This window comes from Cornus florida, unplaced genomic scaffold (assembly GCF_030987335.1).
Source record: "Cornus florida cultivar Cherokee Brave unplaced genomic scaffold, ASM3098733v1 CherokeeBrave_3.0.0_Hap2_Chr10, whole genome shotgun sequence".
NCBI lineage: Eukaryota > Viridiplantae > Streptophyta > Magnoliopsida > Cornales > Cornaceae > Cornus > Cornus florida.
The window spans coordinates 82,886,619-82,912,925 of record NW_026775580.1 but is presented as its reverse complement, the minus strand read 5'-3'; the positions used below and the strand labels follow the sequence as shown (position 1 = coordinate 82,912,925).

The 26,307-nt window shown below is 33.3% G+C and overlaps 5 protein-coding genes across 9 annotated transcripts; 1 reads left to right on the top strand and 4 right to left on the bottom strand.

Moving 5' to 3' along the window:
* Positions 1–1,545: 1,545 nt before the first annotated feature.
* On the bottom strand, positions 1,546–4,735 carry LOC132277994 (uncharacterized). Its single transcript, XM_059779828.1, has 6 exons — positions 4,594–4,735; positions 3,429–3,581; positions 2,984–3,322; positions 2,760–2,836; positions 1,921–2,623; positions 1,546–1,796 (listed from the first exon to the last, which is right to left on the bottom strand). The coding sequence occupies exons 1-6, from the start codon at positions 4,733–4,735 to the stop codon at positions 1,546–1,548; spliced, it is 1,665 nt and encodes a 554-aa protein (XP_059635811.1).
* Positions 4,736–10,523: 5,788 nt separating this feature from the next.
* LOC132279333 (probable xyloglucan endotransglucosylase/hydrolase protein 23) lies at positions 10,524–21,423 on the bottom strand. Of its 5 annotated transcripts, none has more exons than XM_059781286.1 (9): positions 21,262–21,423; positions 18,441–21,073; positions 17,934–18,314; positions 17,429–17,706; positions 17,227–17,309; positions 15,021–15,052; positions 11,576–14,894; positions 11,288–11,481; positions 10,524–11,100 (listed from the first exon to the last, which is right to left on the bottom strand). In XM_059781286.1, exons 7-9 carry the CDS (start codon positions 11,849–11,851, stop codon positions 10,689–10,691), a joined length of 882 nt encoding a protein of 293 aa, XP_059637269.1. In that variant the 5' UTR covers positions 11,852–14,894; positions 15,021–15,052; positions 17,227–17,309; positions 17,429–17,706; positions 17,934–18,314; positions 18,441–21,073; positions 21,262–21,423; the 3' UTR covers positions 10,524–10,688. The 5 variants fall into 5 exon arrangements, with proteins under 5 accessions (XP_059637269.1, XP_059637267.1, XP_059637270.1 ...); XM_059781284.1 differs by having other exon boundaries at positions 11,576–15,052; positions 17,429–17,473; positions 17,609–17,706; XM_059781287.1 differs by having other exon boundaries at positions 11,576–15,052; positions 17,429–17,466; positions 17,609–17,706.
* Positions 17,230–19,587, bottom strand: LOC132277993 (uncharacterized). The gene is made up of 6 exons (XM_059779827.1): positions 19,502–19,587; positions 18,650–18,892; positions 18,441–18,522; positions 17,934–18,314; positions 17,429–17,534; positions 17,230–17,309 (listed from the first exon to the last, which is right to left on the bottom strand). Exons 1-6 carry the CDS (start codon positions 19,585–19,587, stop codon positions 17,230–17,232), a joined length of 978 nt encoding a protein of 325 aa, XP_059635810.1.
* An 838-nt stretch (positions 21,424–22,261) lies between the features above and the next one.
* On the bottom strand, positions 22,262–23,600 carry LOC132279335 (probable xyloglucan endotransglucosylase/hydrolase protein 23). Its single transcript, XM_059781289.1, has 3 exons — positions 23,251–23,600; positions 22,871–23,064; positions 22,262–22,786 (listed from the first exon to the last, which is right to left on the bottom strand). Exons 1-3 carry the CDS (start codon positions 23,524–23,526, stop codon positions 22,396–22,398), a joined length of 861 nt encoding a protein of 286 aa, XP_059637272.1. The 5' UTR covers positions 23,527–23,600; the 3' UTR covers positions 22,262–22,395.
* Positions 23,601–25,014: 1,414 nt separating this feature from the next.
* Positions 25,015–26,284, top strand: LOC132279334 (xyloglucan endotransglucosylase protein 7-like). The gene is made up of 3 exons (XM_059781288.1): positions 25,015–25,346; positions 25,442–25,635; positions 25,726–26,284. Exons 1-3 carry the CDS (start codon positions 25,065–25,067, stop codon positions 26,117–26,119), a joined length of 870 nt encoding a protein of 289 aa, XP_059637271.1. The 5' UTR covers positions 25,015–25,064; the 3' UTR covers positions 26,120–26,284.
* Positions 26,285–26,307: the final 23 nt, after the last annotated feature.

Below are 26,307 nucleotides of genomic sequence, written 5' to 3'. Positions count from 1 at the left end.
TTGCCCACTTAATACCTACCATGTAAAGTCTTTACTATTCTACAATGAAAGATCATTGAAAACCAAAATATAGCAACTTTTTACAACTACTTGTAGCAATTATATACAATAGCCACCCGTGGTCATTTGTTGGGCATGTTATTCAGATGTGTATTAATTGAGTACCTTGTCTACTTTGATACTGTTTTTAGAGATTGTTATGTAGATTTAGTACTATTTATATAGTCCAACAGGATAAGGGATACCTATCAACAAGACAACTTGATTAGGTGATTGAATAAATATCTCCCAGGAATATTGAACAGTGACAACTGACACTATATATGACTGGTCCATTTGGCCTTTATTTCATTTCCATCACACCATCCAAGCAACATAATCTTGTATGGCACAAAAAATTTCCCATTGAAAAGCCAAATAAAAAGCACAAAATGGATTGTAAAGGGATGGTTCTTTACTTCCATATTCTACTAGGTTGTGACACAGAATATATAGAGGATTTATGAACAATGAACATCAAAAAAAGTCTGGAGAAGGAAAAGTAGAATAAAAATTGGTACATCACCAATCTTTCTTCAGAACTATCAATCGGCTTTCAACATAAATAAATAAATCAACCAATCATAAGGGCTCACGATGTGTGAGCAGATCTGACGACTTACGAAGAGATCATTTGCATTCTTGCGATCGAGTTACTAATGAATTTGTCTTGTGCAATATGAATATTAATCCAAAGTTTGTAATGGGCAACTGCTTGATTATAGTTCAGGAGCTGAGTGGTTGCCAAACTGCAATGCAGAAGCCTCTAAATCAACTGGGAGCATAATAAGGACATAAAAAACAACTACAAGGACATTAAGCCAGAAAAAAAAAATAATAATAAAAAAAAAAAAAAAAATTATGTATAATTCCTTCTTTAAACATATAAATTTAAAGATCAGCCAACTACAAGGACAATCTACCAACTAGGCCACTAGGTAATGCCCGGTTTTAAGACATTTGAGCAGGTGGAAATTTAAAAGGCATGAGGTCTGCTAGTTTGTAGAAGGGTAAGAGACCTGAATTAGTCTGCTAGGATCACTATAGCCACCATGAGAAGTAGAAATTTGTTATTAAAATGTCCACACTAAAACAGGAATTGAATGTTCTGAAGGAAATCGGTGTAGTGGCACAAAATCACCCTAAGATACTCAAGTTCTGCTTAAAATCACAGCTAAGTTTGGCAGGGTAATTGTGAGGCCTGAACGGGTGCTGTAAAATCGTTATAGCAACGGCATGAAATAATCACTGACAATGATGAAAAAATAGCACAGTAGATGATGTGAAAAAGAAATGCTAGTAGGGTAGTTTGATATGAATAAGGACTAATTCATCGACAACCAATTAAACCAAAACACAGACTTGATCATCAAAATATAACGAGAATAATCAACTGCAATTGAAAATCAGTAATCATTTTAGAATTGGGCACAACAATGAATTTGTATAGTAGTTTTGCCCTTGTTTAGTCAGTTCATTTTAGTTTCAAAATACAGGAATCAAAGTTCAAAGATCCCTCACCTCTTTTACCATAACACTGAGGTCATCATCCGTGGGACTGAAACTATTATGGGGACCATTGCTTTCTCTTTCTGAAGTCTCTGGAGGAGCCAGCACAGACCTAATTTGGCCATTTCCTGTTAAGTCATCTGTAGATGGACTACAGTTGCTAAATTGAAAACTACCTGTTCGCCCTCTAAGATCCAAAGATCCTCTTCCATTGAAATTTACCAAATTTCTTCCCTGGTCATTTTGGCCTAAATTTATATAATAAAAAAATGGAACAATCAAAGATCAGCAGCAAGAAACTACAAGAATCATTTGATATATGAGCAGCTGACTCGATTTTCATAAAGTAGACAGGATATGAGAATTAAGTACCAGGAAAGGAACTTCGAACTGGCCCAACAAGAGAATTAGTTTGAGAATTTGGAGTCATCTGACTAGGAGCTTCTCCGCGCATTTGTAAAGAAGTACCAGCATAGTTGAAGGCACCAGGAGAACTGGAATATGGTGCATAGCCAACCAATGGCATAGTGCTTGGACCAGGTTGGCCGGCACCAAAGCTAGGAGCGTGTGAAGGTATCTCCGCATAGCCATCAACCACCTTTCTCCAAGGACAAACAGAAGGAAGTTTCGTCCCATTGTATTCGTGCTGGGGTTGAGGATTTGCCACTGATATTGGAGCTGGCTGGACATTTCTAATCGCTTGAATAGGCATGGCTGGAATCGCTTGAATAGGCATGGCTGGCCGCAATTGATCATCAATATTAGGAGGTAGCAGATTTTGTTGGAGTGACATTTCTTGGGGGTTCGGGGTAAGGAACGGAGGTCTCTGGTTCGCAAAAGGAGCACCAAACATCTCAGTTTTAGGAAAATGGTGATCACGAAACGACATCATTTCAGCATTGCTTCCAAGATGATCTCCAACAACTCGATTTATGGCATGCAGACCTTGGTTGTTAGAAGGCACAGTGGTAGTATCAGAAACATGTTCATGTCTCCTGATCAAATTAACATTACTATTGCTTTCTTGGATTGTGCTAGCTTTGTTCTTTTCCCTCCTCAACATATTTCTGTACTTCTGCAATGGAGAAAACAAAAAAATAACAAATTGAGTATTACATTTTTGTTCTACAACTATGTGATAACAAGTCTAAAGCCTATATTAGAGTTATCCATTGCCTGCAAAATCAAATGTAGAATAGGACCTAACTCACCTGGAGATGACTAGCTACATTTTCTCGAGTAAGCCTTGGCTCATTCATGAGTTCAAGTATCCTCTTTGGAACTGCTTCTGTAAGGTACAAATACTAGGTTAGAAAATGTTGGATTAGACTATATCAGGAAAAAAAAGAAAAAAAAGAATAGGGCACAATAACTTTATTATTTTATCGAGTTCACTGGCACCTGTGGCTTCTCTAAGTTGAAGATCAAGACTTACTATCTACTCCCAGACGATGAACCACAGCTACAAACTTTTGATGCAACTCTGCTGTCCAAGCAATCCTCTGTTTCTTCTGAGCACACGATTCACCATCGGATTGAGTGTTAGTTTCGTCTTCTTTTTCCACGCTTTTTTCCCTTTGTCTTTTCACTTGCATTGAGTCTTGATCTGCCTCCTTCATGATATTGGATTTGCTGGGATCAAGTAGAGTTTTCCTAATCACATGCTGCCAAATGTTCTTGAGTTCCTCCATTCGAACTGGTTTTACCAGGTAGTCTCGCGCTCCATGCATTACACCCTTCATCACAGACTCCGTATCATCATTTGCAGACATCACTGCAGTTCCATGTATACAAGGACAATAATCAAAATAAATTTAAGTAAATCTAATAACATAGTAAAAATAATCAAAATGACACTAGGATAAGTTTCATGTTCATACTTATAACTGGTATATCCATTTCAAGGCCTATAATCTCCACAAGCTCGAAACCATCCATGTCAAGCATTTTAACATCAGTAATCACAATGTCATAGTTTTCTTTGTTCATCCTCAGCATCTTAAGAGCTTCAGTTGCTTTTGTCGTCGTTGTAACTGCAAATCAAATTCATACCAGTTGAAGAACTAAAACCGATTTATACAGATATAAAAGACAACAAATTTAATGCTGATTGTGTTAGAAAAAGGGAAACCTTTGAATTTCAACAATCTAATCCAACAATAAGTAAGTTTTTAAATACATTTATACACTGCCACATTATGCATACAATTCCATTAGTTTCCGAGTTCAAGTACCATGTAGATCACAATCAGAATTTTTTAAGGAACAGAAAAACATAAGCTTAAGCATCATTAATAGCTCCGAAATCCAACTATTGTGGAAATTTCTCTGAGGTACAACTTCTTGGAAGTGAAAAATAAGGTGAAATCCAGTAACTTATCTTAACTAGTAAATAATATGAACTCGAAAATAAGCTTAATGTGAAATCCAGTAAATTTTTTATTTTTTATTTTTATTTTTTTATTTTTTATGTTTGGGATTCACTGAAAGCGTAATTTGGATCTTCCTGTTCTTCACTATTATCTTTTAGCTTTAAGATTTTTCACTTCTAAAATATATAAATATGTATAAATGCATGCTTATATTATGACAGAGTATTTATATAACATTCAACAACATTGCTATGAGATACATGCCATTTTTCTTCAAAATATGCAATAAATTGTATATATTGTATTATTCATTGAACATAACATCAGAAACTCACAAAAATCACATTAATAAGATTCGACATTAATTTTTGCCCTTAATTGTTAAATAAATAATCAATATAAGCAGAATATATAAAACATAAAATTCAGAAACTAAATTTGGGAAAGATTAATTTTTATCCTAGAAGTTCCATAAGGAGAAATAGAGTATCTTGATTCTGTGATTCAATCTTATTGCAAAGTTCTTACTCCTATACTATTAATTTTATTTTAGATTCTGCAAATATTAACAGCAATAAAATGATAAATCATAATCATAATCTATAACATTTTATTCTCTCTTCATATGGGTGTGTGTATATCTATATATATATATATAAGTAATATAAGAAACCTTGGTAGCGACATTTGTGAAGTAGAGTAGCAATCAGTTTGAGACAGACAATGCTGTCATCAACGGCGAGTACTCTAAGGCCCTCCGGAAAGTGGGGTTTTACGAAGTGTTCCGGGTTCACACCCTCATCACTTCTTGACATGCTAGAAAGATCTTATCAAGATCTTTTCTTGAGAATCAAAAGAATTTTCTCGGGAAAATCAAGCGGAATCGAGCAAAAGGGAATTGGATCATAATTGCAACATGAAAGTTTAAAGAAGAGAAGAAATAATAAGAGTAACTCTAACTATTCCCATAATTAAATTAAAAATATATTATTTTTAGTAAAATTGGTCTACTTAAAAGAGGTAATTCAAAAGTATCCATGTTGGTGTTTTATGGTACAATTCTGGTACTGTTTTCGTACGGAAGAGATGAAGGGATCGATAATGTTCTTCTTTTTATTTATTTATTTATTAATAATTAGGAATGATGATATTATACTTTAAAATTTATATAACAATCTTTCATCTTTTCTGCATCATAAGAAAACTAAAGAATTTAAAATTTTGTTAGTTTTGTCAACTCTTGTCCATTATTTCTCTCTCTAAAGAAAAAAATTTAATTGATAAGGAAAAAAAAAAAAAAACAACCTATTGAATTATGTATGGTGTTTCCTTGTCAAATAATTATAAGCCTTTATTTACATAAAATTTATTTTACATGCTCAAACACTGAAAATATAAGCCAAAAATACCTACTAGCAAACAAAGAGGGAAAAATATGTTATATGTAACAGATTTTACATGTAAAAGAAAAAAATTCATTGTAAAACATTTTACATCTAAACAAACAAACAGATTTTAATTCCAATATACTTATTCTTAAAAATCAAATGAAAGAATTTCAATTTTGAAACCTCAATTCTATTCCAAACACAACACCCTTGTGGTATTTTTTATTTTATTTTTTATTTTATAAATTCATTTTTCCATGGCGAATGCCCCATGACTCTCTCCTGTACATTATTCTTTCTTTTGAATGAATCTTTATAATTCCATAATTTACTCCATAATTTACTACAATAATATCTAGGAAAAAAAATTTGGGAGAAGCTATTCGCACTCTACTTCTCTATACCCTTTTCTTTTTTCTTTAAAGTAAATGACAAAAAAGTTCTTAAACTAATTAAGACATCATCTCTTATTAGGCATTATCTCTTATTTCGTTATACCCTAACTACCCTTTGTACTACAAATTTTCTTTTTTTACCTTCTTTACTTACTCTAATGTTTTTATTTTAATTTTTTAAGAAAAATTATACTTAATTGACTAGTTTTGTTTTTTTTTTTTTTAAGGAGCCTAAAACCAATTGTAATCCTCCATTACAAGCCTCTCTCTTGCCACTCTCTACCATTTACAACAACAAAATCTCTCTTTAATATTAGGAGTTTGATTGTAAATAGGGTTTCAACTTCCACTGTTCCTTCAATAGGGTTCAATCCAGGTCAAAAACCTTCGGCATCTCCAGTGCTAGTTTTTAATGCGTGGTTGCTGATCTTGATGATGGGTTGGCATCCAAACACAACTAAGCAACCCCTTATTTCACTGGGATGCACATGTGCTCTCTCTGTATTCTTCTTTATTTTATTTTTGTATAATTAATAGTAGAGCCAAGAATCACAATTTAGGGGCTGAACAAAAAAAAAAAAAAGTTGAAGTTTAATCCGGTGCTTGAGACTCTTCTCATTACAGAGTTCTTATTGAACTAATACTATATAATTTAAAATTGAAAATTTTATAAATCAATTTTAATACAATTGTTTATATTGTATTATTCTTATTATTATATATTGAGAAAAAAATACAGTTCTAAATATGAGAAAAATGAACCTAAATAAGTAATTATGAAAACTAATATGAAAATAAATAAATAAATAAAGAAGAGGAAGAGATGAATTATAGGTAAATTTTTTTTTGTAAACTCAATGACAAAATAGTGAATAATTATTGAACAAAAAAAGACTATAAGATCGTGTGCGCGTGTAGAGACTAATAAGAGAGTAAAAAAAAAAAAAATGTTTACACAACATTCCAATTCAATGGAAACATCTATTTCTTTCACACTTCATATGCACTTTATTAATTGAAATTTATTTTTTCTATGTCATTTAGATTCTTATTATAAGTTTTTTTTTTTTTTTTTTTTTTTTTTTTTTTTTTTTTTTTTTTTCTAAAATTGATATTTAGTCCTTAGCTATGTAGCTAACATAATTTTAGAATGCCTAAATTGAATGACGAAGATGGAAAAATCTTTCACCATGTAACTTTTATATATAATAGAATATTGCTTCTAGTATTTTTTTTACATTTCTTATATTTTTTAAATATACTAACAAATAACATATTCTATTAAACTTTGTAATCTCATTTGCTTATATATACTAAGAATACCAATCGGAAATCTTGAAGATATCACACACGCGAATTGTGGTGGGAGAGAGAGGGAGAGAAAAAGGGTGATGGTGGTATTTGAAAAAAAATTATTATTTATTTATAAAATTAGGGATAAAAGTGTTATGTTTTTTTTAGAAGTGTATTATAAGTGTAAAGAAGTAAAGTGCAAATATTGCCCCCAAAAGATTTTGCCAATATCAAATTATGCATTACCTTATAAATTAATTAGGTTAATTTTCCACTATTTGGGGGTAAAAAGAGAGAACTAAAGTACCTGTATTTATAAATTAATTAGCTTAATGTTCCACTATTTGGGGTAAAAAGAAAGAACTAAAGTACCTGTACACAACCAAGAAAACTTCACCAAAATTGGCCTTCCTAGACCATTTTTTTAATTTGTTTCTACTGCTATTTGATTAGGGATAGAAAATAGAGTAGGTTTAACTGAAAATCAATCCGATCCTATACTATTTTAAAGGTTTAATATTTTAATTTTCAATTCGAATTCTAAATGGGTGAAATATGAATCCTCATGGAAAAACTGAAAAAATCATCACATGCCCATACAAAATGAATTTGGGTAACAAATGGATTCTGTTTTTCCTCGAGATGCAATTCAAATCAAGTATATATTTACTCTACTTTAATTGTGTTTAAATTATATAATTTGAATAGGAATCATGTTCGTAACCTCAGCCTCGACCACTGGACGTCATGATATCATATCTACTATGAACGGAGGAGAACAATTTTGTTTCCGATGGCTATATGCATCATTGTTATTTTAAGGTTCATTGCCCTAGGTTAGGTGGTTTGACTACTTGTATCCATCGGGTTTGTTGTTTCTGGGTCGGGTCAATCCTTAGGTCTGGGCCTGTTGTGTTTTTGTGCCTTGGGCCTGCTTGTTGGCTATTGTAGCCCAATTTTGTAATTATTTTATACTTATATACATTGTTTGAATTTTCAAATATATATATATATATATATATATATATATATATTCTTAGGATCCGATTCGTTCTCAAATCTGAATATGGACTAAGTATTACATTAAAATATGAATTCACATGAATTTGCTCCATTTCAAGCTTACTACTGATTATTTGTTAATTCCATAACTATCCAGAGTACTAAACTTCCAATTCAATCATCAATCTATTTTTCTCTTTGGTAGGTTTTTTTTTTCCCCTTTGTGTCTCATCTTTTATCTTATGCAATCTAATCTTCAATATATTTATCAAAGCATTTAGTTTATACATGTATAAGTTTGGTGTTTTTTAAAAAAATACATTTATATGCCACCAAAACTTGCATTTATGTCTCAATGTTGAGCTACTGATTTTAGTTATTTGTGATGAACATTATCAGCTTTTGGTTTAGGAGTTAAAACAAGAAAACTATAAGTGAAGCAACGCAATGATCCCAGCAATTGCAATATTTTTATTTATTTATTATTATTATTATTATTTGTCATATGCAAAAACTCACACTCAATACATACATCCACTTTACTCTTTCAGATACTCAAATTCTCGCAATTCATTTTTAAAGATAAAAGGAGACACTACTGAACCACCCTTGATCAACAATTACAATATTAACCGACCCAACTTTGCAGCCCGGCCCGTCACAATCGGATTGAAAAGACCCACACCAAACTGTTATGGCTGATTGGCAATGTGTAAGTCACTCTGATTGTAAAAATTGCATCATCAGCTATGCTTGTGTAGCAAGGCAAATTTGTACACATGTTTCGAAACATTTTTATTTAGGGTTCATTCGACTGTATGTGTCGAATCATTTCTTTTTAGAGTGTATTCGACTACATGAAATTGAAATATTGAAATTGAAATTTGTGAAATTTAAGAAAAATGATTAAGAAAATTGAACCAATTTTTTTTAAAAATTTCACAAATTTCAATTCTATACAACCGAACATACCCTTAATTAAATTTTTTTCACTTGAAGGAATCAAAGTGCTTAATAAAAGAGATAATTTTATATTATTCATTGGTTAATTTTACAACGAAGTGATAAAATTTATCTTATGTAATAAGTGCTACAGTAACAATGATTCTGTATAAATATTTACTTTGTAATGTTACAGTAAAAATTGGTAAGAAAAAAAATTGATTTAGATAAAACAATTTGGTAACTTTAATTTCTGGCAAATGGGTGTGTTCCCTACGGATGGGCATGTAATTTTCTTGCCAATTGAAATAAACAAACAAACAAAACTTAAACTGAAATTTTTAAATGTGGAATTATATATAATTGTAAGCGAAAAAAAGAAAGGCTGGTAATGCTTGTTCCAAAGTCTTTGTAACTTGTAATACGATCATAATAGTAGTTCAGTTTATAACTTGTAAGATACAAATAATTTTTCGTTGCTGGATTTGTATGATTATTTAAATAAGAAATTCAAATAAAGTTTTTATATAAAGAGCCAACCATATGAAAATTTAAGGGAAAAATAGGAAAAATAGGAAAAATTGTGATTAAACTTGAAAAAACTGAACTGTGAAATTTTAACAAGTGTGTGTGAATAAAGGGAAGCATCCTAGTGTTTTTTAGTCATTTAGGATTAAAATAATTTTTGTTAAAATATGTTTTAGTATTTTTGAAACTATTCCATATGATAGAGTTTACAATGATTATGAATGTTACAGTGGCAAGTGTTACGAGGGTAACTTGTCTCACATCGAATCTAGATGAGAAAATGAATGGTTATAAATAGGTGAGTATGTATCACTATCCAATAGCTTAGGTTTTTTAAGTAAATGGACAATCGTCCACCCGTTACAGTTGGTATCAAAGCCAAATTCAATCCTCGATCCGGTGTCATTCAAAGCAATCGGCCAGGAAGACGTTCGGGTCTTCACCTCAAGTAGGTAGGATGGCTCGACTCGCAACAATAGTGCGTTGCGAATTCAGGTGATGGAGAATGTTACAAGGCGCTGGTGGTATTGTATATACCCTTTTCTTCGCTTGCTCCTTTCTGAAGTTGAAGGAGAAGTTAAAGGAGACAGTCAGTCAGTTTACCCCCTTCCATTTGCGCTCCCCACTTAGCCTTAAGTCCGAAAACTTGCTCGCTCCCTTGAGCGCACTTGCTTTCCCGCCTAAGGGATTGGTTAGTCTACTAAAGAGCGGAAAAATAAATAGGTATAAATTAGTGAGTATCTAGCACTATTTAATAATTTAAGCTTTTGAATAAATGAGCAAGCACCCACCCGTTATACCTAATTAATATTCCCTCTGTTTCAAAAAAGATGTCCGGTTTATGAGTTACAATTCCCCAAATAAGACATCTTTTTTAGGACAGAGATAATACTTAGTAGTTAGTAGAGTGTCCAACTATGTGACCGTGTTTGAGTTCATTCTCTCCTCTTTTGTAAGAAATAAATAAATCCTCTTTTGTAAGAAATAAATAAATAAATAAATTGACATTGGCGTTGGAGAGAAAAAGAAAAAGAAAAAATAAAGGACTGAATACATACAAAGAACATTGTATATTATACAATATATATATAACTATATTTGTACAATATTGGTGACTCCTAGGAAAACAAAAGAAACAAAAACCTAAAAAAGGAAAAGAGACAAAACAGATTTTGTACATTACACTATGGATAAACTATTGTATATTTCATTTGTTTCTCTTAGGATATTTGTATGGCTTTGCATTCTGGAGGAAAGCCCAAAGGAAATCGTTTGGTGTCAGTACAATAATTGTAGATCATGTACTTCCTCTTCACCCATTTCATTCTCTCTTTACTGCTCAAATCCATTTCTTGTGTGAACCATTTACTGTTGCTACTGTGTAAATAACTTGGGCCACAAGTAGTAGATGCTCCCGAGTCTGTCCATATGCAACCATTCACATTAAAATTCCTGTAGCAGGCCGTGAATGGAGCTTTGGTCCAGTCCGTCTTCACAAGCCCACCTCTCGTAGCCCAATCCTCTGCATCCCAAAGACTATTGTATAGTCTCATCCTCTGCTTCTTTGGGAATGGAACACCCATTGATTCCATGTTCTTGAACTCTCTTATTGGAATTCCATCCACAGAGAAACTGATCAAAACACAAGAGATGAGTTAGTGGGATCTGGCTTCAAAAAAATCTCTCAAACTCCACAATTTTAAAACTATTTTTCAATTAAAATTATTCATTGGAAATAGAGTTTAAAAAAATGAAATGTTTTAGAATATTGAAAATTAATTTCAGAAGAATAAAAAACGAAAAGAGTTGTATTGCTTACATAATGCATTTAGGGTTCCAAAGGATGGAATAGGTGTGAAAATCAGCAGTGGGGTCGAACCAAGGATAGAATTGCTGCTCTCTCTCTCCCTTGCCTTGGGTGTACACATTGGTGTGTATAATATAAGGATCGCCACTCAAATTTCCCAAGAATTCATAGTCTATCTCATCATGGGTTGGTCCTTGTGATGACAACTGCAATGCAGACAACTAAAAATTAATCAAATCCGACTCGTCGTAGATCACAATGAAACAATCTTACCTACCGTTAGATTTATTTAAATCTTACATAGTAGGATGCGACAGTGCCAGCGGAGTTTCCGGGGACGAGTTTGAGCTGCATATCAATCTTTGCGAAGAGGTATTCATTTTTGGACTGAAAGCCGGAGCCGGAGATTTTGTCAAGAGAGAGAGTGAGAAGGTCGCCGTTGTTGAGCAGCTTACCACGACCATCGCCCCAAGTGATGTCAAAGTCTTTGTTGAAGTTGTTAGCAGCAAAACAAACCATTGAAGTGGCAATTAGAAACAGAGCCAACAGCGAACTTCGTGCAAGAGTTGAAGCCATTGATTGATATTGTTTCTTGATCACGGTGGTGATGGGGCAATTGGAGAAAGTGCCAGTCCAGGTTTTATGTGTGTGTGTGTGTGTGTTTATATAGGAGTGAAGAAGGCAGGAGAGTAGTGGATGAGAAGAGGCAAAGGAGTGTTTGATGGTGTTCACTTCACTGCCAAATGGCAAGAGAAAGAGTGAGGTTGAAGTTGAGTTGGGAACAGCTAGCAGAGACAAGTATAACAAGTCCTAGAATGATCTAAGCTAAGCTATTGGCGTTGTGTGTGTGTGTGTGTGTGTGTGTGTGTGAAACTAGAGTGTTCTCCAAACACCACCTTCCTTGCTTGAGCCTACCCTCTGTTTTCAGAGCATGTTAGACTCGCATTTTATCAATTTTTTTTTTTTTTTTTTTTTTCCTTTCTTAAATTCAAATAGAATATTATGAACAATATTTACACCCTAAGTTACATAAAGCGAGAGCGAGAATGAAAGTAAATTCGAGAGCAAGAACGACAGAATTTTGTCATAAATAGGGAGAATTTGAGCGAGAGCATGCGCAAAACGTGAAAGTAACACCCGTTGAGAAGAAATGTGTGACTTAATTCACACCTGACCTATATATTTAAACATGATCCAAATACAGTACAACATATTTCATTTGGACGCTGTTTGTTTCAATGTAAAATAATTTTTGTTAGGTTTTAAATTTTTTTTCTTCGTAAATATTTTATTATAACCAAACATAAAAAATAAAAAATAAAAAAATAACATCCAAACAAGCTAGCATTAGCTTGGATCTCCGTAAAATTTAATACATTCAAAATCTTTTAGTTGAGATTTATGCCCAACTCAATTACTTTCTTAAAACTCTAATACAAAACTAAAATTCAAAATTGTTAAAAAGAATTTTTGATGAAATCAGATCTCGGGTTAAACCCATTACAAGCTCAGGTGTGAAAACACGTCTATGTATATTAATTAAATGGATAAATGGGGAGTTATTTATTATTTAATATATTTCAACTATGAAGTTTAATTAAATAAAAGAAAGATAAAATTTTAAATGTTTAATTAAATATAAAATTAATAGTTTAAAATTTTATTTGTTGCCAAAAATTAATTTGGTCAGTAATAGTAGCTTATAAAAGAAGATGCGCCCGACATGATTTAAAGGCTTTAGTAGTCCACGTTCGTGTCAGTAGCGATTATGATCTATGGATATTGTTTTTATATATTAAAGGGCCCAACAAACGTGTTACTCCGTATTTATAACTGTATAAAAAAAATTAAGAAGTTGAATTAAATGAAAGACAGATAAAATTGATACATAAAATTTTAAGTAGTTGAGAAAAATAAATATTTTATTTATGAAAGACAGCGATTGTGGATATCGTTTTTCTATATTAAAGGAAGCGACAAATGTGTTATTCATCACTGCACCTTTATATATTTCAATTAATAAGTTAGGTAGAAAAAAAAAATGTTGAATTAAATGAAAGACATAAAATTGATATAAAATTTTAATTTGGTGAGAAAAATAAATAATGCCATTTAAGAAAGAAAAGAAATCTCACATTATGTAATGGTTCACGTCTATAACCGCATCAGCCTGTGTGGACGGGGCTTCTTCCCCTTCCTTTTTTTTCTTTTTCTTTTTTTTTTTTTTTTTCATATTAAGAGCATATTTGTTTGGGATTACCTATTAATGCTTTAAAATATTTTTATTTAAAAAAATTATATTTAAATGTGATAGGTAACCACTAAAACACTTTTAGTAATTATTAAGTAAAACTTGAAGTTAAAATTTTTAACTTTTAAAATAAAATTTGAGTAGATGTTTTATATTTTAGATAACTGTTTTTCTTAGACATAATTGTATTTTTTATAAAAATTTCACCTCTTCTTTTATAAAGTTTTTATTAACAAATACGGTAACATTCTATCAAAGAATATTATTGTAATTAATAATAGAAGTGTTTTAAAATATATTGTTACCAATCACATTAAAACGTATTATCATCAAATATTTAGATACTCAATATATATCAAATAACAGACATCATCAAAAGTAGTACTGTTACATTTGAAGGAGTAGAAATAGTTACGTGTGTTTATATGTGTGTGTGTGTGTGTGTGTGTGTGTGTGTGTGTGTGTGGGAGCGTGGCTTTGAAAGGTAATGGACTAGAAGAATGTTAATATTGCAATGTGGTTGGTGGAGCGCGGAGATGTGAAAAAAACATAGTGCCCTAAAGATTGCCACTGCACAAGTTTTTTTATATAAGTTTTTTTCCCCTATCTTTGGGTATGAAAATAGGAAAACCCAAGCAACTTCTTGTTTCTTCTAATAAAGTTCTTATTTACCAATAAAAAAATTGCTGTAATTAACATCAATTCAAATTGCGATAGTTTAATAAATGACAAATTATTTACGTGGTATTACAAATACCACCATGTTCAAAAAGAATGTATGAAAAATGCCACTTTGACAAAATGTATTACAAAATATAACAACTTTATACTAGTAGTTCCAAATTACCCCTCACCAATAATTTTGTTTTTTATTTTTTTAATCTTAATTTATTAAAAAATACCTAAAATTCACTTAAGGGTATTTTTGTTTTTTTTTTTTTGTTTTATATAAAAAAACAAGGGTCAAAATTGACAACAAGGGAGCAATTTGCTACAAATTTTCAAAATACAAGGATTTATATGCACTTTATAAAAAGGCAAAATTTTTTATATAGTAGGGGTTTTTCGCACTTTTACCCTAATAATAATAAAATAGCACAATTACCTATGAAGAGAACAAAATTGAATACCTAAATGACTCATCCACTATGTAACAAGAAGTAGAAGTTTTGCAAAAAAATTGTAGTCAGAATTCACTTTTGTTGTCAAAAAGAAAAAAGAGGAGGATCAGATAAACCTTAAAAAGAAATCATTCTTACCTTAAATCATATGCATGTTAACCCACGCTTGATTGCTAATGCAAAGGCCTTGAACATTTTCGTACATAGAAAAAATGTAGCTGGTGTTTTCATCGCACTACCCATCTTCCTGTTGCTTGGTAACAGATAGAAATGAAACTCGTTATTACCAGGCGTCAAGAAGTGGAATATATGGTAACGTCGTTCATGCAATAAAGCAGGCCATCCCCATTCAATAAATCTAGACATTGCCCACCTTTTCTCATTTTCTTTGTAAGTAATCGGACGCTGCACAAAACAAGTCATGGCTTAGTCACATTTATATGCAGCCAAATAACGAGAAATTAGAAGAACAAAAAACATCTACATCACTACTTTGCTTTAGTGTCTAACATACTTGAAGAAACCTAAAATCAAGCTTCTACATTTTGCTTATAGAAGAGCACTCATGCTGCATGAGAGATTCCCTTGCAGTGGTAAATTAGTCGTCTAAATTTTTTATGCTAAAAAACTAACTATAAGAATTAAACAGCTCTATTACATAAGATGCTGGCATATACATTTACACTTACGATGTGGACACGAGTACAGGCACGAGACATCCCACCTCAGAAATCGAGACACAAAAAAAAAATAAACGGAATCCATGTACTCATATATACACGAACTACCCCTGCATATGTTCTATGTTAATGATTGCCTTCAAGTAATTTGACAAAACTACATTATTCTCAAGGCCATAGTTGTTAAAGATGAGCCTAGAACACTCAAGCTTGCGCTTTTTAGTAGCCTCCAAGATCAAAAGAAGTGCCTTTATTTTAAAATTATTTAGTTCATATCATTTTCTTTTTATTAAATGACTATTAAATTCAAATATTCTATACTATATATTTAAGGGATTATATTGTTCAACCTAATTAAATATTTGAAAAATTCATAAATTTATGGTTTAATACTTACATTTATTGCATTAGTGTTTGTTTAAATTTTTTTGTCATATGTTTAAAGGTTGGGTATATTATGATGAGAATTGTGGAGCTTGATAAATAGTGGACACCTTGGACACCTTAGCCCAGGTTCGCAGATCGATCCAACATAGTGAATTACAGGGGGTGGGGGGGTATTTTAGTATTTTTGCTCTTGTTATGTTGCCCTATTGCCCTAGTGAGAGGGTGATGGTATTTATTTATTTTGAACTCTCAATATTTTGTCGTCTCCATATGGTGAAATCCCTGCAACCCGCAAACATACCCTAATTTTGGGTGAAACAAGTAAAATTTGTGTGTTCTTGATTTATTTTCTGTTGACTTTCACAACAAATTATTCTAACCTCCCCTAAGGTTTGGCTTAATCATTTTCACATTAAACTTTTTGGTAGAGTTACTCTAACACCTGTTAGACTAACAATTTGTTACATAAACTTACATTTTGTGTGCTTTTACTAATATGCTCTCAACTCATCAGTGGTTAATTACTAAAAAAAAATATTAAAATGACACATATATCCCTCTCTTTCTATGACACTAGAAAAATGAGATTAATAACATCTATAGGCGATGGAAATACAGATTATCAGACTTTAAAGTTAAGAATCCTTGGACCACACCAACCAATAACTCTGAATTAGGGGTCAATTACAGATCTGAGTCTCTGACCGTATTTGAAATTATAAAAATCATAAACCATGAAAAACAAATGGTTAGCCTTTATATTCTCAAAGACTATAAAATCATTGACAAAACCAATCAATGACAAAACCAGAAAAAGAATGCCTTGAATCACCAATACCAGCAAGTTCATAGAAGAAAGAGACGAGATCATGGGAGAGTAGAAAGAGGTATAGGCTTATGGCAATTACCTTATGATTTTTCCACAAAAAAAATAAAAATAAATAAATAAACCGTTATACGTTGCAAATGGTTCCCCGTAGGCCATAGCTTACAAGTCAATATTCTCTTACATAACATTGAGGCACTATATAACAGTATTTCCCATAAGTAAGCCTTTCAACACTCCAAAAAAGAAAAAGCTATATGAGAAATACCCAATATAATAGCATCACTTGTGGATCTAGTATGGCATTAGATTGTTCATATCAAACTTTATTTAGGCTTATTCAAATATCATCAATTTCAACCAACAGACGAGCATTTGCTTGTTGAGTTGAGTAAGTGAGGATGAGCGAGAGCTAAGCAAATTATAATGTAATCCCTGTAATCAAAATTTATAATGCTTAAAATTATATAGAAAATTTGTTTCTTCCAAACAAACTAACTTTTTTTTATCGTTGCAAGGGCATGTTTATTCTACAAGTAATCAAACATGAGATTTCCTTGTCATGAAATATTTAAGAAAGAATTTATGTTGTTAAAAAGTTTTTCCCTGCATTATCATGGGTGTGGCAATACCATATCACAAGGAGAGAAAAATTAACAATGACATTTACTGGCTACATTTCTCACCTTTTATTGGCAAAAACTGCGCGGCACAGAGTGGAGTGGCATGCAGAGATCCTGTAATTGAGACCTAAATGATGTTCTCTTTTCTGTGTAAAAGAAAAGATGATGTAATCAGACAAGTGAAATGGAATTCTGTTGTAAATATGCTTTCCTTTGTATCTCTGAAGCAAGGAAGACTTTTAGTGAAGAAAAATCAACAAATCACCTAACACTTCTGTTGCCAGCTTGATATCTTCACTTTCACTATTCACTATCAGAATGTCACAAGCAAATAAATGTGAATTAGAGTACTCCAGCTTATTCCAAAGCAGCTAAACTAAAGACGGGAAAAAATAGCATAAAATTTTCAAATTCATTAATTTAACAAATTAACAATGCATCGAACCAGTTTTTGTCACTCAAGTCTATGTCTTTGTCCTTCAAAACAAAACCCGATTCCTTAAGCAGAGCCTTGAGGTCTTTCACCACCTTTTCTTTTGAAATCTGTAAGGGGACAAATAGACCTAACTTCACGGAAGTGTGACGTCAAAATCAAAAGGACTCGAAGAAAAATAATTTCTGACGATGATTATTTATTTTTTATTTTTTGTTTTGCAGGGCGTGGGCACTTTCAACAAATAACCAACTCTCAAAATCAGTGGTAAATGAGGATTGAAGTGCAACGTAAGAAAAATCACAAAGATCCAAAAACAAGTACACGAACAGCTTACATAATATCGAACGGACCGCCTATATGTTTCAATAGCATCACCAGCCTTATCAAAAACTTCAAGCAACAGCAGGGCAATTGTCATCAATGCCTTCTTATTCTTAAGCCTCTGATTAGAATAGCTACCAATGCACGTTAATTTGACCTCCTCATTGGTTAGTGATGCCATCTCTTCAAGGATGCATTGGCGGATCATCATGCCGCCTCCTAAACCACAAAAATCTTTGCTCTGCATCGTGCTTGGAGCCATAATCTTTTCTCGAGCCACCATCAGCAGAGTAGCCACTGGAATAAGTTTTCCCTCCATAGCGTAATGGTAAAATATATTGCTGACATCCTTTGTATTCCATGCAAGCAACCTATTGGTTTCTAATGGTACTTTCTGCATAAGAATTATTTAAATATAATAAGCAACCAACGAAAACAGTTCATATACTCTTCCTAATCACAAGCATTTATAAACTAAAATATTCTTTCAAGCCAAATTAAATATGTAGCAAAAACAAACCATTTGTGGCAGGGAAAGAATAACAATCAACTTGAAAATAGACTGCTTTGGAGTCCAGTCAGACAGGTATCGATGATAACAGCTCCAGCCAAACAATAAGTTCAATCAACCAACATGGAAAAAAGAAGGTATGGTGCAAAGATCAAATGGCTTATTTAACGGGCTCTATCAAACAATTCTGGAATAAATTACAACATGACATCTTGTACCTTAACATTTCGAGTGCTATATTCAGAGGCAGCAAGTCACCCCTGAATTCACCTTCTATGGTTCTGACATCAGTCTGAGCCCCATGGCGGAGTAATAAGTCAATCATGTCATATGAGAAAGCTTCAGCAGCAATATGCAATGGACATAATCCAAATTCAATGGGAACATTAAGATCTACAACGAAAAGGTCTCCTTCAAGTAAAGCTTTTGTGCAATCTACTGCGTCATAGGTACAAATCAATCTAAAAACACCGTGTGGACAATATCTAGCTTCAATAGATTTATTTATTTTTCGTAATCAATATCCATATAGGCGTTTCACAATGGCAACAAATCCAGCCCTGTCATCCACATCAACGTAATCTATGATTTCATCTTCAGACTCAAACTCTTTATCTTTACATAAACATAAATCTGAAAAATACATCTGTCAATGTTGAGAGGTAGAATCAGTACACATGAACAAAAACAAACAAACAAACAAAAAGTGGCATAGAGGTAGCAAACTTTTAAATGGAATTTGCAAGTACAAATACAGCTTAAAGAGAAAATAAAGTAAACTGGAAGCACGAGAATAATTTCAAGGGAGCAGAAAAGGCTACAAGTTGCGGAAGTTATGTATTGAAGCTGCATCAGAGGCATGTGAACCAAATGCATAGCTTAATTACATGATAAGGAGAGGATATAACATTTAAGATTGAATGCACACCTAATAGATAATTATGACTTAAAAAGATAAAAATAAAAATAAATAAATAAAACTACTTAAACAAGAAAGACTGCAGTGCATACACAAAAAAAGTTCACATTCGGTATGTATAAATAGAGGATTGTGTTCTAACCTATTTTACATAAACTTTAGTATGTGTCCAAGCATCAGAGTTATCAAATCAGGCACAACGATATAGGGCCATGGCACATCTTCATAATCTTCCATTTTCAAGAGTAAAATAAAGCTTTTATGCAACAAAAAATGTTCACCATAGACACATTTACTCATTTTGAAACAATAATGTAAGCAAAAGGAACATAATAATATAGTTTTATGCACAACCATATAACAAACTTGAATCGTTGGATATGCTTATTAGGTACATGTCCGTGTATCCACATGCACACACCCATAAATGCATGATGCATATGCACACAAACTTATATATGAAACTTTCATTTATTTTTAATTTTTTTATGCGCTCGAGTCCTAACAGGAGATCAACGATAAATCCATCTATTTGGGCAGTGCTTCATACATTGAATGCCCTAAAAGAAGAAATTTTTTTCCATATTCATCTGGTAAAGTTAGCAAAAGAACTACACTAAATGTTGCACTTACATTACATAAAAAATAAAAAAGAAAGAAAGAAATCCAGATTTGGTGAACAAAGTTAACAAAAGAATCAAAGGATTTACATGGCATATTATCCTCCTAATAGCAGGATAAAACTGTGGTGGCATTTTCATCCCCAATTGTTATATTACAATATTGAATCTCTGGTAACATGGCTTCAAAGAGTCAAGGCACATGCCCACCACCTATACTTATGGATTTGTTAAAAATACAAATGAAACAATAAAAAAAAGGAATAACTCAGGCATCTGCTTGTTCATTAAGTCAATGAGTTGAGTTCAAAGCCCAATTTTCAAGCTTGTTAAGCAAATAAACTAAGCCCGCGTAGAACCACATGAACTAGGAACATTGCCCTTTCTCTCATGAAAACAAACGGAGGACACAGGTGGAAGGCAACTATGATACTTCACATGTCCGAACATGTAGAAAAAATAAGAAGACGAGGATAAGAATGGGAAAAGGGAAAACATAAAACAATTATTGCTAACCGATGAAGCCAAATCACTCTGTTGAGGTCTGATTCTGGTCACAGATATAGCCTATATTTCTTCTCTTTTGCTGGCACCAGTTGTCCATATAATAAGAAGCAAAGGTACACTAAATATGGGTAAGACATAAGAGTAGGATATGCATGGCAAAGATAAAGTGTACGATACTAAGATATCATATATAAAATAAAGAAAAAAATTCCATGGATATGACTACTAATTTCAACATACCAGCAAACAAGCATTTCCATTTCAGCACTGTACCTTATTTTGTATTATCTTACTGCTATTTTTCATCTTATTTGACAATATTATTAATGAAGAATTTTTGTTCTTACATGGTTTATAAATGATCCATGTTACAATACCAGAGATATGACAAAATTCAGAGAGATGCAGATTTTATACATCAAGAACTTGAAAAGCAATCTTTACATTTACATTTTACAGGTGATATACAACAGAGAGAGGTAAGACTTCCGCCTATGGAGGTCGGAATTTGTTGAACCACCACCCACAATTCCAGAACCTCTTGTTTGAATTTAGTTTCCCCCACAACATTCCATAATGCAATGTAGAGCCCTAACCTAGAGGGTTAAAATTCACCCAAAAAATTCCAGAATTCAGTGGTGTAGTAGAAAAGATGGTGTATATATATTAATATATATATAAGGGATGCATATGGGATTCAAATCAACGGCCAGTATTTTGACAACAAATTGAAAAATAATCTGGAATGAGGAGAAAATACACAGTAGAGAAAGTAAACCCTAACCTTGGCACCGGTTTGAGCAGGGGAAGAACAGAAAGCTGAGGGACTATACACCGGCACTTGGGAGAAAGTATTCGGTGTGCCAGGTGCACCGGACACCGGCTACACCAAATACTTTCTCGCAACGGGGCTGCTCAAGCCGGTTCAATCCGAACCCGGCATCAATCCGACTTCGGGTTGGTCCGGACCTGAGGTAACCCGAATTCAATTTCAACCCGTAGAGAGTTTCGGCTCGTCTATATCCATATATTCATATAATGTATAAGGAATTCTTTAACATTTTTTAAAAATTTTAAAAATACAAAATAATTTTTGTTTAAATACTTTAAATTAAATGTAATAATTATAATTTTTAAGTTTAAAATTGTAAAAAGTATCAAATTAGTCATATTAAAAACCACCAAATTATTATAATTGTTAACAAATTTTTATCTATATCTATATCTACATCTAATTATTAACTCCTGTTTAATTTGGAATTCTAACACATTTATTATTTTATTGATTATTAATTGCTTTTTTTATCCTTTTAAATATCTATTTTTCCATATCACTAAAAGTGTAAATTATTTATTAATGTTTTTTATTTTTGTATATCACATAAAAAACCACATTAAGCGCATAATGATTCCTTTTAGCATATTTCTTTATAATAATTGAATTCTTAGAGCATTTTGAACCATTGTGTATTTTTTTTTTTTTTTTGGTATAAAATCTGATGTGTCATAATAAATTTAGACAAAAAGAATTGGATTATTTTATATGTTTTGTGTAAAAATATCTCCCCCAACAACAACCACTCAGTATTATGCCTAAACCTCACATATTTTTTACAAACCCACAATTTTACATATTGGTAACATGACAGTATATTTTAACACGCTGCTAGACATTAAAAAAAATTTAGACTGCTAGAGATGCTCTTATCCGTTCTTTTATGATAGAATGGCACCGGTAATTGATGAAATTTCAAAATTATAATGGATTTGTTTTATCGAATTGATTAACAACAAGAAGAAGAAAGAATGTATACGAATTGGATTGTGGGATTACAGAGAATTAAATGAATACAATGCGATCAAGAATGAGCCTGGGCAAATAACAAAAGAATTGACATATGAGTACGATTTAAATGTTCTAGGACATGTTGCATTCCTGAGGAAGGCCTAGGGGAAACCTTTTGGTGTCTGTGCAATAATTGTAAATCATGTAGTTCTTTTGTACCCAATGTAACCTCTCTTGGCTTGTAGAGTCCAACTCTTGTGAGAGCCACGAGTTAGAACTAGAACCAGCAGAACTGCAAGAAGATGCTCCAGAAGACCAAATGCAAGCATTGGCATTGAAGTTCCTGTATGAAGCAGTGAAGGGTGCTCCATTCCAATCAGTCTTCACCAACCCACCCCTCGTGGCCCAATCGTCCGCGTTCCACAGGCTAGAGTATATCCTCATTGCCTGCTTCTTTGGGTATGGAACACCAATTGACTCTGAGTTCTTGAACTCCCTAATGGGTGTGCCGTCCACACAAAATCTGAAATGGAGTGAAATTTTTTAATCAGATACTAAAGTTTAAAAAATTGTGATTATTTTAGTTTAGTACTTTTGGGGTACTTACATAATGCATTTGGGGTTCCAGAGAATTGAGTATGTGTGGAAATTGGCAGTTGGGTCGAACCATAGGTAGAATTGTTGCTCTCTGTTTCCCTTGCCTTGGCTGAACACGTTTGTGTGAAGAATGTAAGGGTCACCACTTAGGTTTCCCAAGAATTCGAAGTCTATCTCATCATGGGTTGACCCTTGTGAGGACAGCTGCAATATTAATAGACACAACATTAGAATTAAAAAGATGACTACAGTCAGTCGGACAATTTTAATTGTTTTTATGTGAATGGAGATTGGAGAATAGCGCATGTTTCACCGCTAATGTCAGCGTCCACTCGCATCAAACATTCCAAATATCAGTCTTATTAGTAACACAAATGAATGAGAACTTACATAGTAGGCGGTGACAGTGCCAGCGGAGTTTCCGGGGACAAGCTTGAGCTGCATATCGATCTTTCCAAAAAGATACTCATTCTTGGATTGAAAGCCTGAGCCGGAGGCTTTGTCAAGCGAGAGGGTAAGAAGCTCGCCGTTGTTAAGTATCTTAGCGCGACCATCGCCCCATGTGATGTCAATGTCTTGGTGAAGGTTAGCAGCTGAGAGAAGCATGAGTAAACTTCCCACAAGAGAGATCATTAGTAAAACTGACGAGTCTCTTGAAGTAGCCATTGATCGATGTTTTGGTGGTGAATTTGAAAGGAGAGAATGTGATTTAGGGTGGGACTTAGGGAGAGAAATGTGGTGAGTTTAATGGAATGTGATTGTGCTAGCTAGCTCTTTTGGTAGGTAATATATAGGTGGTGAAGTGAGTAGAACTATAAAATTGGAAAGTGTATAGGAAGGTTGTACATGCATTGGTTTATGGTGTTGGGGTGTGTGTGTGAAACAGCTGGCTATGGGCATTACTTGATGACTTGAGCTAATGGTTTTGAGAACCCCAATTCTGTTTTTGTTTGGCTACTATGAAAATTGAACACCGACTCAAAAGTGGGATGAATAATTAAAGAAGCTAGCCTCGCAGATGCTTCTTACTAGGTCAAATTCAGTCCCCACTTCGCTCCTACCCTTGCTAATATGGAGTATTAAATTCTAACGTACACATTTCAAATTCTCAAAATATTTTATTCATTTATTCATACATGGTCATTGACATCAAAAGCATTGTAGGATACAGTGTTGGTTAATTTGCATGAAAAGGACATACAACAAATGATGAAACAAGAATTTGGCAACTCACCCCAATACTCTATTCTAAATTATTATTTTTTTTCTTTTCCATACTCTATTCTAAATTAATTATGTGCATTTTATAACGCAATTTGGAAGCCACTTACAAGAATAAATAATACATTAAAATGGAATAAAATTTTAAACGGTAAAGATTTTACTTGTCAATATACGCTTAAATTTGAAAAAATTATTACTGATCAAATTGGACGGTTTAATTAAAATGGAGTTTTATTGTGATAAGTGACAATACGTAAATAACTATTCACATGGAGAAATATATTTTGATGCTCATCAAGTGCATTGTTATGTATTCATTGACCACGATCATCCGGTGTAGGTATATCTCGTGATACATCTACAAGATGTATCTTCTTCTTGTAATTTTCTTTTAAAGCAAGAGTTACATTTCCCAAGATCTACTTCATCCACAATTAAGTAAAGCTAATTAGAAACAAAGTTACCCTATAATGCCAAACTGATAGTTCATGCTTTAATTCTGTCAAAGCGTGCAACTTTTATTTATTTTTATATGGTTTAATTTCGAATTTTCAGCTATTATAAATAAAGTGGTATAAACGTATTTAATTCGCAGTTTAACAGTGTCACTCCAGGCTCGTCTAGTGGAGTTGGAGACGCGGCTTATAGATAACGCCTTTTTTGTTTGGTCAAAAGCTTTCACATCACCTGCCAACAGCTCCACAAAACCGCGTCATATGATTCAACGAAAAAGGCTTGGGCTGGCGTGCGCTTTTTACAGCTAAACAAACCACCTTTCTGAACCAACATTACCCAATATCTGTGTCCAGCTCAGACCCTCCAACTCTCCCTCCACTCACAACTTTGTATGGGTTCAGAACTTTCCTCTGCCTTTCCCTCTCTCCCTCATCTTTTCCATTTCATACCTCCCTATAAATACCTACCCACACTCTCTTCATTTCTCATTCACATCATATACTAGAACCAATTATCAAACACCAATGGCCTTTTCTTCTTCAACTTCAGTGTTATTATTGTTGGTGCTATCTGCTATGCTTGGCTCTTTAATTTTTGCGTCTGCTGCTAACTTATACCAAAACATTGATCTCACTTGGGGCGATGGCCGCGCTAAGATACTCAACAACGGCGACCTTCTTACCCTCTCCCTTGACAAGGCCTCTGGCTCAGGATTCCAGTCCAAGAATGAATATCTATTCGGAAAGATTGATATGCAGCTCAAGCTTGTCCCCGGAAACTCTGCTGGCACTGTCACCGCCTACTATGTAAGTTCCCTTCACAAATGGCTTAATCTCTTTTTGTTTGTTAAACTCTAATGAGTAATGTCTAATCCTCATGTTTGTGTGTGGTCTCATTGCAGTTGTCATCACAAGGTCCAACCCATGATGAGATAGACTTTGAGTTCTTGGGGAACTTGAGTGGTGACCCTTACATTCTTCACACCAATGTTTTCAGCCAAGGCAAAGGCAACAGAGAGCAGCAGTTTTACCTTTGGTTCGACCCAACTGCTGATTTCCACACCTATTCCATCCTCTGGAACCCTCAACGGATTATGTAAGTGCCCAGCTTGTTATACACACCTGGATTTTTATATTGACATTTTTTTTCAACTTTGTTTTGACTCAAATTTTCCCTCCATTTCAGATTTTCTGTGGACGGCACCCCCATTAGAGAGTTCAAGAACTCGGAGTCAATTGGTGTTCCATACCCAAAGAATCAGGCAATGAGGATATACTCTAGCCTGTGGAACGCGGACGATTGGGCCACGAGGGGTGGGTTGGTGAAGACTGACTGGACTCAAGCACCCTTTACAGCTTCGTACAGGAACTTCAATGCCAATGCTTGCACTTGGTCTTCTGGTGCATCTTCTTGCGCTTCAAATGCTCCCTCGACCAGCAATGCATGGCTATCAGAAGAGTTGGACTCCACCAGCCAAGGTAGGCTGAAATGGGTGCAAAATAATTACATGATTTACAATTACTGCACCGACGCAAAGCGGTTTCCTCAAGGCCTTCCTCCAGAATGTGCAAGCACTTGAAGACACTGCATATTACATGAATTATTTATAGTTGTTTTTCCACAGCCATATATATATTCTTTCTATTCTTGTTCAGGATATATACAATTATTCTATTCTTTATTCTTTGTAATTCAATCTTGTTGCTCAATAAAATAAAATAAGCATAATTATCACAATGTAAAATGTTATATAGATTTGTATCCAAC